This window comes from Bubalus bubalis, chromosome 5 (genome assembly GCF_019923935.1).
Source record: "Bubalus bubalis isolate 160015118507 breed Murrah chromosome 5, NDDB_SH_1, whole genome shotgun sequence".
NCBI classification, from domain to species: Eukaryota; Metazoa; Chordata; class Mammalia; order Artiodactyla; family Bovidae; genus Bubalus; species Bubalus bubalis.
Genome location: NC_059161.1, coordinates 26,467,059 through 26,480,026, shown reverse-complemented (window position 1 = coordinate 26,480,026; position 12,968 = coordinate 26,467,059). Strand labels below are relative to the sequence as shown.

Genomic DNA, 12,968 nt, shown 5'->3' with positions numbered 1-12,968 from the left:
GGAAGGGACTGCTGGTGTCAGGGAGAGTGAATGACCAAAGGGCAGACCAGAGACTTCTGAAAAAGCTCAGAAGCCTTGAGCACTGCTGAGATCACATTGGGAAATAACCTTACAAAAGTGTACTAGGAAGGATGGAAGACGAAAAGGACTGGAGGAAAGTGAGCAAGAGAGGAAAGAGAAAAGACAGAAGGTGATATCAGGAATGTGAAGTCAAAGCAAAGATGAGAAGTTAGAATGTTGCCTAAATTCTGAGGCTATAGTTTCATTCAGTGTGTATTTTAAAGACTCTCACCCGATCTTCTGTTTCCCCATAGGAAGTGCAAACTGCGGGTGCTGGACTTGAGAAATACTGGCCAGACTTCTGGAACATTTGACCTGGAGACATGTACCATGTGTTCTCAAGCTCGCTGATGGCATCAGTGGCTAAGGACATGCCAAGGACAAAGTATCCCTTGGCTCCCTTGGAGGTGTACATAAATCTTTGGCTCAAGAAAAAGACCTTGGGCAAATTCCTCAGCTACCCCTTCAGGTGTGAGGAACAGCGAAAAGGCTCCATACACCTATGCTGTAAGAAGATGAAGATTGTTTCAAGGTCCAAAGAAAATATTAAGAAAGTTCTCAATATGGTGAAGCTGGACTGTATCCAGGAGGTGGAATTGAATTTCACCCAGAAGCTGTCAACTCTGGCCAAGTTTGCTCCTCTCCTGGGCAAGATGAGCAATGTTCAGAGACTCCTTCTCTCCCCCATTCATGGGTCTGCTGATGAGGAAGAAGACCATCAGGCTCTTCTGCAATTTATGTTTCAGATCCTCAGGCTGCAGTACCTCTGGGATGTCTGTATGAAAGCTCCATCCTTCCTCAAAGGCCTCCTGAACCAGATGCTCAAGTGAGGGGAGCACCACAGGCTAGAAACAGTGAACACAATAGTAACATATCAAATGCATTGTTTCATTTGCTGCTTTACTGTGACTTGTGGTAACACATAAGCGGAGCAATCAAGGTGTGAGAAAACTGGTATAGAAGCTCTGGAAAGAGACATGAGATTAGGAAGCTACAAATTAGGGGGCATAGATGTAGTGCAGGCATGTATGTGATTTCTTCGAGAAGAGATATCTCTGTTCTGGTGACAGGTTAGTGAAGGTGGTATTGACAAGGAAAAACCACATCAGACCTAAGCATTTCTAAAAAGAAACTCTGGTCACTAATCTGTGAACACAATTAGCCTGTCTTAAAGTCCCAGTCTCAAGTAAAAACCCAAGTAAGATGGTAGGTGTTGCGCGAGGGCATCAGAGGGCAGACACACTGAAACCATAATCACAGAAAACTAGTCAATCTAATCACACAGACCACAGCCTTGTTTAACTCAATGAAACTAAACCCATGCCATGTGGGGCCACCCAAGATGGGCAGGTCATGCTGGAGAGGTCTGACAGAATGTGGTCCACTGGAGAAGGGAATGGCAAACCACTTCAGTATTCTTGCCCTGAGAACCCTATGAACAGTGTGAAAAGGCAGAAAGATAGGATACTGAAAGAGGAACTCCCCAGGTCGGTAGGTGCACAATATGCTACTGGAAATCAGTGGAGAAAGAACTCCAGAAAGAATGAAGGGATGGAACCAAAGCAAAAACAATACCCAGTTGCGGATGTGACTGGTGATAGAAGCAAGGTCTGATGCTGTCAAGAGAAATATTGCATAGGAACCTGGAATGTCAGGTCCATGAATCTAGGCAAATTGGAAGTGGTCAAATAGGAGATGGCAAGAGTGAATGTATACATTCTAGGAATCAGTGAACTCAAATGGACTGGAATGGGTGAATTTAACTCAGTTGACCATTATATCGACTACTGAGGGCAGGAATCCCTTAGAAGAAATGGAGTAGCCATCATGGTCAACAAAAGAGTCTGAAATGCAGTACTTGGATGCAATCTCAAAAACGACAGAATGATCTCTGTTTGTTTCCAAGGCAAATCATTCAATATCACACTACTCCAAGTCTATGCCCCAACCAGTAATGCTGAAGAAGTTAAAGTTGAACAGCTTTATGAAGACCTACGAGACCTTTTAGAACTAACACCCAAAAAAGATATCTTTCTCATTATAGGGGACTGGAATGCTAAAGTAAGAAGTCAAGAAACACCTGGAGTAACAGGCAAAATTGGAATACGGAATGAAGCAGGTCAAAGGCTAATAGAGTTTTGCCAAGAGAATGCACTGGTCACAGCAAACACCCTCTTCCAACAACACAAGAGAAGACTCTACACATGGACATCACCAGATGGTCAACACTGAAATCAGATTGATTATATGCTTTGCAGCCAAAGATGGAGAAGCTCTATACAGTCAACAACAACAAAAAAAAAACCAGGGCTGACTGTGGCTCAGGTCATGAGCTCCTGATTGCCAAATTCAGACTTAAATTGAAGAAAGTAGTGAAAACCACTAGACCATTCAGGTATGACCTAAATCAAATTCCTTATGATTATACAGTGGAAGTGAGAAATAGATTTAAAGGACTAGATCTGATAGATAGAATGCTTGATGAACTACAGACAGAGGTTCGTGACATTGTACAGGAGACAGGGATCAAGACCATCCCCATGGAAAAGAAATGCAAAAAAGCAAAATGGCTGTCTGGGGAGGCCTTACAAATAGCTGTGAAAGAAGAGAAGCAAAAAGCAAAAGAGAAAAGGAAAGATATAAGCATCTGAATGCAGAGTTCCAAAGAACAGCAAGAAGAGATAAGAAAGCCTTACTCAGTGATCAATTCAAAGAAATAGCAGAAAACAACAGAATGGCAAAGACTAGAGATCTCTTCAAGAAAATTAGAGATACCAAGGGAACATTTCACGCAAAGATGGGCTCGATAAAGGACAGAAATCGTATGGATCTAACAGATGCAGAAGATATTAAGAAGAGGTGGCAAGAATATACAGAAGGACTGTACAAAAAAGATCTTCACGACCCAGATAATCACGATGGTGTGATCACTGACTTAGAGCCAGACATCCTGGAATGTGAAGTCAAGTGGGCCTTAGAAAGCATCACTACAAACAAAGCTAGTGGAGGTGATGGAATTCCAGTTGAGCAATTTCAAATCCTGAAAGATGGTGCTGTGAAAGTGCTGCACTCAATATGCCAGCAAATTTGGAACTCAGCAGTGACCACAGGACTGGAAAAGGTCCGTTTTCATTCCAATCCCAAAGAAAGGCAATGCCAAAGAATGCTCAAACTACTGCACAATTGAACTCATCTCACACACTGGTAAAGTAATGCTCAAAAGTCTCCAAGCCAGGCTTAGCAATATGTGAACCGTGAACTTTCAAATTCAAGCTAGTTTTAGAAAAGGCAGAAGAACCAGAGATCAAATTGCCAACATCCGCTGGATCATTGAAAAAGCAAAAGAGTTCCAGAAAAACATCTATTTCTGCTTTATTGACTATGCCAAAGCCTCACTGTGTAGATCACAATAAATTGTGAAAAATTCTGAAAGAGATGGGAATACCAGACCACCGGACCTGCCTCTTGAGGAACCTATGTGCAGATCAGGAAGCAACAGTTAGAACTGGACATGGAACAACAGACTGGTTCCAAATAGGAAAAGGGGTATGTCAAGGCTGTATATTGTCACCCTGCTTATTTAAGTTATATGCAGAGTACATCATGAGAAACACTTGGCTGGAAGAAGCACAAGCTGGAATCAAGATTGCTGGGAGAAATATCAATAAGCTCAGATATGCAGATGACACCACCCTTATGGCAGAAAGTGAAGAGGAACTAAAAAGCCTCTTGATGAAAGTGAAAACTGACTTGATGAGAGTGAAAAAGTTGGCTTAATGCTCAATATTCAGAAAACGAAGATCATGGCATCCGGTCTCATCACTTCATGGGAAATGGATGGGGAAATAGTGGAAACAGTGTCAGACTTTATCTTTGGGGGGCTCCAAAATCACTGCAGATGGTGACTGCAGCCATGAAATTAAAAGACGCTTACTCCTTGGGAGGAAAGTTATGAACAACCTAGATAGCATATTGAAAAGCAGAGACATTACTTTGCCAACAAAGGTCCGGCTAGTCAAGGCTATGGTTTTTCTAGTGGTCATGTATGGATGTGAGATTGGACTGTGAATAAAGCTGAGCGCTGAAGAATTGATACTTCTGAACTGTGGCGTTGGAGAAGTCTTTTGAGAGTCTCTTGGACTGCAAGGATATCCAACCAGTCCATTCTAAAGGAGATCAGCCCTGGGTGTACTTTGGAAGGAATGATGCCAAAGCTGAAACTCCAGTACTTTGGCCACCTCATGCAAAGAGTTGACTCATTGGAAAAGACTCTGATGCTGGGAGGGATTGGGGGCAGGAGGAGAAGGGGACGACAGAGGATGAGATGGCTGGATGGCATCACCGACTCGATGGACATGGGTTTGAGTGAACTCCGGGAGTTGGTGATGGACAGGGAGGCCTGGCATGCTGCATTCATGGGGTCGTAAAGAGTCGGACATGACTGAGCGACTGAACTGAACTGAAAGTCCCAGTGTGTAAAAGTGGTCTCACATTTCATATAATGTAAGTAAGTATCATACAGGAAATGAATGATTCTGGATGGTAATGAAGCAGAGACAAAAGGAGAGTGAACAATGATAGAAAGTTTGTAGATGATAGCCGGATGGGAGTTCCTGAAATCTGGCAGCCCCAGGGCATGGTGTGGGGTCTTATTGTTTATACACATCCTCCAAGTGCCTCACCTGGCCAGAGATACAGGCCATGGAGCCAAGCATGGGCTGAAGGGATATGACTTAAAAGCATGTTTATCTCATCTTCCAGTACTAAAATTAAGTAGTGTCCACACTTGATGGAGACTCTGGCTCAGGCTCTTACTTGGGCATATTCTACTGCATTCCATTTTCTTCATTCATCCTCCTAAGGAAGTGGAGTATGTTGTACTCTGCCTGATATATGAGTAAAAAGAGCTTTTAAGGTTCTTTTAGCTTGATCTAGTCACACATGAAAATGGTAGAAAGAGACTGGACATTCTGGATATTGAGTACTATCAGATGGTTATAGCAACCTTGGCTGTGTGCCAATCATTTACCTCTCATGTGGAGGTCACTTATAACTCTGGTTTCCCAGATCTATTTACTTGTTTTTTTTTTCCCTCCAGATGCCTGAAGACCCCTTTGGACAACATCTCTATGACCAGCTGCCTGCTTACAGAACCGAACTTGCCCCATCGGTCCCAGTGTCCAGCCATCTATCAGCTGAAGGGCCTGAATCTGAGTGGTGTTACCCTGACCAACTTTAGTGCCAAGCCCCGCCAAGTTCTGCTGGAGACAGTTGCAGGCACTCTTGAAGAACTGGACTTAAATGTGTGTGGGATCATGGATGCCCACGTCACAGCCATCCTGCCTGCCCTGAACCACTGCTCTCAGCTCAGGGTCCTCAGCGTGTGTGGGAACCTCGTCTCCATGGCAGTCCTGCAGAGTCTCCTGTGTCATAACTCATGGGTTGCCTGCTTTAAGTCTAGAGATTTATACTGCCCTTTGGGAGAATTACAGTTCTCGGATATTCTTCACCAGGAGAGGCTTGTCCAGCTAAAAGCTGAGCTTTGGGAGATTCCACAGATTTAGGACATCCCAGAAACATTTGGGTTAGCCCCACCCCTGTCCTCACTGTGGTGAGGACGAGTGTGATCATCTGAGTCCCAATACATAATGCTGTAATACCCTGCCTAGGTAGTTGCTTCTATCAGAAGGATTCAGTTTGAGACATACATGTTTGAGTTGTTTTGGTGTGTGCAGTTGTAGAAATGATCAGAATTAAAGAGACCTTCCGTGTAAATGAATAAATGCTGTCCATGATATTATTCTGATTTCTGTGTTTACATCTCACAGATCTCTAGTTAGTGATGGGGGTCAGGGGAGCACTTTCTTGCCTATGATCTGAAACTCCGTCATTCCCTAGTTGTTTTTTCCCTCTCGATTTCCTTGGTTCTGTGAGTTAATACACGGAGAAGGCGATGGCACCCCACTCCAGTACTCTTGCCTGGAAAATCCCATGGACAGAGGAGCCTGGTAGGCTGCAGTCCATGGGGTCATGAAGAGTCAGACACGACTGAGCGACTTCACTTTCACTTTTCACTTTTATGCATTGGAGAGGGAAAGGCCAACCCACTCCAGTGTTCTTGCCTGGAGAATCCCAGGGACGGGGGAGCCTGGTGGGCTGCTGTCTATGGGGTCGCACAGAGTCAGACATGACTGAAGTGACTTAGCAGGAGCAGCAGCAGCAGTGGGTTAATACAAACAACAAAGGAAACATACTCAGTGGTCCTCAACAACACATCCTTGTCATAGGTGGGTAGTGACATGTAAATTCCTATGAGAAGAGTACTAAAATCATACAGGTAAGAAGCATGGTTTTTATTAAGTTTATATCACATTTCAAAAGTATATCTTTTGAAGGCTGTGTGTGTGTGTGTTAATCCTTCAGTCATGTCTGACTGTTTGTGACCCCATGGACAGTTGGTTGCCAGCCTCCTCTGTCCATGGAATTCTCCAGGCAAGAATACTAGAATGGGTTTCCATTTCCTTCTCCAGTGAATCTTCCCAATCCAGGGATTGAACCTGGGTCTCCTGCATTACAGGCAGATTCCTTATCATCTGAGCCACCAGGGAAGTCCCTTTGAAGGCGAAGTCACGTCAGTAAGAATTTCACTTTATTCCCATAACACGTAGTGGTCTTCCTGATTGAGGAAGATTAGTATAGTATGTTTTGACTTCAGTATATCAGGATGTATAATAAAATGACCATAATATACAACCTATAACTTATACTTGGCCATCTGCTTCCTCTGCTCCCCACTATCCCATTCAACCAGATGTTGATATCCGTATGTTACAGATCTGCTATAACATATTTATTAAAATTCTCTGGATCTCCTGTCTCACTAGTCTATTATGATACAGAAAATACTTTCCCTTGTTCTTCTCACATCTAGATTTGCACTATTACAAATATTCTCTATATGGTTGTAGATGTGATTGATGGTCTCAAGGTGCTTAGCTATGTTAGAAGTCTGGATTCATATTGTTTAGTGCAGGAGATGCTAATTTTATGAAGTAGAAGGACTATAGGACATATAGCTCATTACATTTATAAATTCATAATACAGTAAAGAGAGGCACAAGACATAAACAATTTGAAAAAAAGTTAGAACGAATTGAACAATGATTGGTAAAATGAGTTGTCATCCAGTGCAGTAATACATCAAGCCCGCAGGGGAGTCAGCTGGAGAACCAGATACTAGAGAATCAGGTAGCAAAAGATAAATGCTTCCATTGTTTACAGAGACATACTTTATGTCTTGTTGCAGGTCATAGTAAGAGTAAAAAGAAAAGCTTTGTGGAAAACAAAGTTTATTATTAGCATGCATGAGCACCATTGAGCTGAAGTTGGGAGCATAAATAAGGTTTTAGAAACCAGTTTGTATTTGCTTGTTTGTTTCATTTGTTTAAAATAAGGTACATCTTAGGTTAGTCATTACATGGATGTCTTTTTTATCCACTTTCTAGATTTTTCTTTTTCTTATAGATGCTAAAAAGTGGCTTTTTATAAAAGTTCTCTAAGGGTGGCAGAAAGGTTCGTGAGGGAGGGAATAAACGTATGCCATGGCTGGTTCCTGTTGCTGGACAGCAGAAACCAACACAGCATTGTTAAAATATTATTCCCCAAACTAAAAACACATTTTTTAAAAGTGAGATCATAGTCTTTGCAACTAATGGAATCGTGAAACAGTAACCTTTGTACCAAAATAAAATTTATGTTTTCAAAAGTGAATCAAAAATTTTTTAACAGTTCTCTAAAATTTTCCAGTTTAGAAGTTTCTTCAATTTAAGGATTTATTGATGAGTAGTATTTTAATAACAATTTACACTGATAAAGATGCAACAGGCATTCCCATAGGACAATGCAAATAATGTACCCTTCATAAGCCCTAGAAATCTTGCTCCCCAAAAATAATCTAAGAAAGTGAAGAAGTCTTTTTTATACAAGTTGATGAAACAAAGGTTAAGATGACAAAGGTCTCTGAAAGTTGGCACAGCCAAAAAGCTGCTCAGAACATCGGACTGATTGTCAGATGTGCAACATATGTGTACCTTCCTAATGGCATTGACCAAGATATCAATACTCAGGGGGAGAAAAAGCAAACAAAAATCTCCTAAGATCAGGTAGAACAATTACATCTCAAAGAAACAGGGAGATAAATGCAAGCTACTCCTAAAAGGACTTTTGTTTCTTTAAGTTTCGAATTCTGAAAAAATATTTTATCAAGCTGGCTTTTCCTAACTCTGTGTACAAAACTATCAAATTTAGAATGTCAAAAGAGCCCCATTTGGCCCTCTGGTGTCATAGTCCTGAATAAAACTTATTTTGAACACATAAACCTGTCTCTGTCTTGGATTTTCTTTGGCACAACTCCCATAGCTGATGACTGCTCAGGAAGGAAAGGTCCTTCTGAATATCCCCAGACTCCCACATACCAGAGAATGACCAACTTGGAGTCTGGCCACTGTTGTAGATTTCCATATCTGTCTAGGAGCTTTCTTCAGAGAATTATTTTTTATTTTTAATTGATTGATGATTATTTTATAATATTGGTAATTATTATATATTATATATTATTATATATAGTATAGTATGTATAATAATTAATATATATAATTCTATATATATAGAATATATAGATTTATATATTATATATAATATATATTATATATAATAATTATTTATTTGTTTAATTATTTGTTATTTATATATTATATATTTATATATTATATAAATCTAAATATAGTCTACATATATAGAATTATATATCTATATATAATTATATAGATATAATTATTATATATTATATTATATATTATTATATTAATTTTTCCCATTCACTGAGGACACTTTCCAGATGTCAAATTTCCCAGCCATTTTTCAGGGGTCTTAGAAATCAAAATACCATAATTTCATTGGCCCCTTTTCAACTGTATTTAGATCACTATTGTTTCCTCAGACCTAGCTAAGTTCCACACAGATTCTGTTCAAGGTGACACGATTAAGCACAAAAATAAAATTCTGTTTTTTTCCTTCATAAATACCAACACTTTTCCTGCACTAAACACAGAAGCTCATTGATGTTTAATGTTCTACCACATTCAGGGGTGACTCCCACTTTGTGATACATCATACAAAGATTTCTTTGATGATTAAGGTCACACAGAAACGGATACCCTTTCTTCTGTAAGAATTATTCATGCTTCTCACCCACCATTATCATCGTTACTAATCTCACCCTATTACAGAATATTAATAAAGGTTTTCGGTGGCCTGGGAGTTAAAACATCTATGGAGTGCAAATCAGTTTAAGCCAAGTTTATGCAAAGGCCCTACCAGGGGTAGCTGCTGCTGCTGCTGCAGCTGCTAAATCACTTCAGTTGTGTCCGACTCTGTGAGACCCCATAGACGGCAGCCCACGAGGGTCCCCCGTCCCTGGGATGCTCCAGGCAAGAACACTGGAGTGGGTTGCCATTTCCTTCTCCAATGCATGAAAGTGAAAAGTGAAAGTGAAAGGGAAGTCGCTCAGTCCTGTCTGACTCTTCGTGACCCCAGGGACTGCAGCCTACCAGGCTCCTCTGTCCATGGGATTTTCCAGGCAAGAGTACTGGAGTGGGTTGTCATTGCCTTCTCTGACCAGGGGTAGAAATGCAGTCAAGGGCCAGAAAGGTAACAAGATGGAGGACACTCTTCAAAGAAACCTAGTCTTGGTGACCAGTGGTATATCAGAATTGTTTGGGCAACACATTGAATGAGGATAGGGAAAGAGATGCATGGGAAATCCTATGGATAGAGGGAGGCTCTCACTTTCTCTGTGCCCTGAGCTTCAAAAATCTCCACCTGATCCAGCCCAGAGTGGGAGACATCGATGAACATATTGAAATCATTAAATATCAAAAACAGCTTCTGAATTTTATATAGGAAAAGTGTTGGCATTTGTGAACAGTGCTTAATATGAAGGGAAAATCACATTCTATCTCTGTGCCTAACGGTGTCATCTTGATCAGAAACGGTGTTGAACTTACCTAAGTTTGAGAACATGGTAATCATCAAAATATACTTGTAAAGGGGCCAAGGGGATTGTGGTTCCACATCCCAGGCCCCTGGAACGCGCCTGGGGCTATTTGCCCTCTGGGAAGCATCCTCCATGGAAAGAACCTGGAAAACAGCTTCTAGTACTGGCTGTCATGATGACGACAGGGTTACGTGTGAGTGAAACTGAAAGCTGCTCAGTTGTGTCCAGCTCTTTGCCACCCCATGGACTATACAGTCCTTGGAATTCTCTAGGCCAGAATACTGGAGTGGATAGCCTTTCCCTTCTCCAGGGGATCTTCCCAGCCCAGGAATCGAACTGGGGTCTCTTGCACTGCAGGCAGATTCTTTACCAACGGAGCTACCAGGGAAGCCCTAAGTGTGACTGACCTATGTTTAGCGCTCTGCCTGGGTCCAAGGTCCTAAAGAGCCCACCTCCCCTCCATCAGCAACTCTCAGACTTGGGAATGTCTCACTTCCCAGGGTTGGTCACCTCTCCCTCTGTTCACATGCTCAGATTTTAGTCTTTCAAATGATCCCAGCTTTCTGGGAAGAAACACCCTCAAAAGTGACACTGTCTCCTGTTGCCACACCCTTTAGTAAGAATGCCCAGCTCCAGGCTGCTCCATCCCACAGACAGCTTATGGTGAATGGTGCCACCGGATTCAAGGCTCCGAAGGAGAAGATTTAACTCCTGGACCACAGAGAGTCTCAGTCACTCAGAGCTTTGTGTAGATTTTATTGAAAAGGGGCTGGTGCACTGGGATGACCCAGAGGGATGGGATGGGGAAGGAGGTGGGAGGGGGGTTCAGGGTGGGGAACACATGTACACCCACGACGGATTCATGTCAATGGATGGCAAAACCAATACAATATTGTAAAGTTAAAAAATAAATAAATATAAAACTGAAAAAAAAACAGTGAGAGAGACAAAAAAAAGCTTTTGACATAGACACCAGAAGGGGGCAGCAAAGTACCTGCCTTACTAGTGGAAGCGGGGCCTTATATACTTTTCAACTAGCTGCTGAGAACAGATACCAACCTCAAGGTTGTAAGAGTTCCAACAGACCCTTTCCCAAGGCATACATCCTGAGGTAAGTTCCGCACAACATTAGCCAGGGAGAATTTGCTGGGCAAGGTCTCTCAGCAAGATACACTGTTGCTGTGTATTCACAGGTGCAAGTCTTGAGAAACAGGTTCCCAGGCAAGATTTGTTACAATTATAAATCATTAACATAGAGCCTAAGAAAAGCATTTCCTGAGTAAAACATTGTGCTGTGTGATCATAAGTTCTGGGCCTAATGCCAGTTCTCGGATAAGATACATTGTTGCACAAGGTTTCAGGAAAGCAAGAGCAAAAAGTGTTCAGCTCCTGCTTTAAAGGGCTTTGGGCTCCCTTAAGCTTTAACTCTTTCATGACCCTCACTTCTCACTGAGAGTTTGACCTGATCTCCATCAGAGAAGCCATGACTTAAGTCTGGAGGACCAGCCACATCCCCAAAAGCACTGCCCTTGCTCCCTGAATAGGCTCCTGATCTGCTGTTATTCCAACATTACACAGGAGCGACAACTTGATACATGAAGAAATTTATTTGGTTTTCTTTGGGATAGCACCTCTGCCCTTGCAAAGCTTTCTTGTTTCTAGGACACTTTGGTAGTTTTGATATGACCTAAGATCCCCCAGAAATGATGCTTTCAGGTTTTTATTTTTCTGTCCAATGTCAGGACCAAATTAATCTCTCCTTGATCACACCCTACTACAATGTCTATATTAATAAATTCAATCAATGTTTGTAGCCGTAAATCTAGGAATGTGTTTTGACTTCCCCTCCAACATAATTATTTACTAAAATGAAAATCTGATTCAATCCATCTGGAGATAGGTAAATATAAGAATTAACCTGCTGGATATTCTGGAATCAACCAGGTATCACCTTCCAACTGGAAGTTACTCACTGCAAAGGGGAAGAAATGATTAGAAAGTCCTAAAAAAGCCTCAGGCACCAAAGCACAGATGTAGAGTCATTGCCTGGGTTCTATAGGGGGGTTTTAAGTTGCAGCGCTTTGCCAATCACAGCAGAGCTGGTGAGTTTCTGATCTCAGCTAAAACATCCTCATCTTACTCATGGCCAGTGCATCTTGAATGGTGGCAAACAGTTCAGGATAGCAGAAAAAGTCATCCTTTTTCTTCTTTTCCAGATGAACAGTTTTAAGGCTTTGATTTTGGGTCTAAGTATAGTTTTGCCTTATTTCCAAGCCTTTCGTGTGTGCTTGGTTTATATCATTTTTAATTGGCTTAAGCAGGAAGACATTCTTTTTAATTAAAAAAAAAAAAGAACACCTGTTTGGAATTTTATTTCTTGACATTTGAAGTATTTAGTTTCTGCACTTTTATCATAGTTCATACACTTTGTGATTTCCCTAGCTAGACTTTCTAAATAAAAGCTTAAAGTAACATTCCATATGCTCTTTTTAAAGAATGGAGTCTTTGTTCTGAATATGAACTATTCCTTCCACTAAATCCCTTTCCAAAGTAGTAATTCTAATATTTGTAAAGAAAGAATGCATAGAAATGTATATCTCAAAGTTCTCCAGCTCAGATAATACTGTTTGATACATAGCTGTTACAAATTCTCATGTAAAATTTTAAAGTGAAAACAAATCTTTTCATGCCAATTTGTGATCCTGATCCCTTCTGGGAGGAAACACTCAAAGATGACTTTTGAGTCACTCCCCATAATTTCTAAACACAACCCAAACAAAGGTTTTTAAATCTTCCTCTTCCCAAAGAGGAAAAAAAACATTTTACAATATTTGAGTTATTCACTTTGTCCCTC

General features: G+C 41.2%; 1 protein-coding gene across 1 annotated transcript; it reads left to right on the top strand.

Annotated features, from left to right (window-relative positions):
* The first annotated feature begins 383 nt into the window (after nt 1-383).
* On the top strand, nt 384-5,624 carry LOC112585247 (PRAME family member 27-like). Its single transcript, XM_025287150.3, has 2 exons — nt 384-886; nt 5,159-5,624. The coding sequence occupies exons 1-2, from the start codon at nt 384-386 to the stop codon at nt 5,622-5,624; spliced, it is 969 nt and encodes a 322-aa protein (XP_025142935.2).
* Nucleotides 5,625-12,968: the final 7,344 nt, after the last annotated feature.

Coding starts and splice junctions, on each gene's coding strand:
- LOC112585247 (XM_025287150.3), top strand. CDS start 384: ATGTACCATGTGTTCTCAAGCTCGCTGATGGCATCAGTGGCTAAGGAC. Junction 887..5,158: donor CTCCTGAACCAGATGCTCAA/GTGAGGGGAGCA, acceptor TTTTCCCTCCAG/ATGCCTGAAGACCCCTTTGG.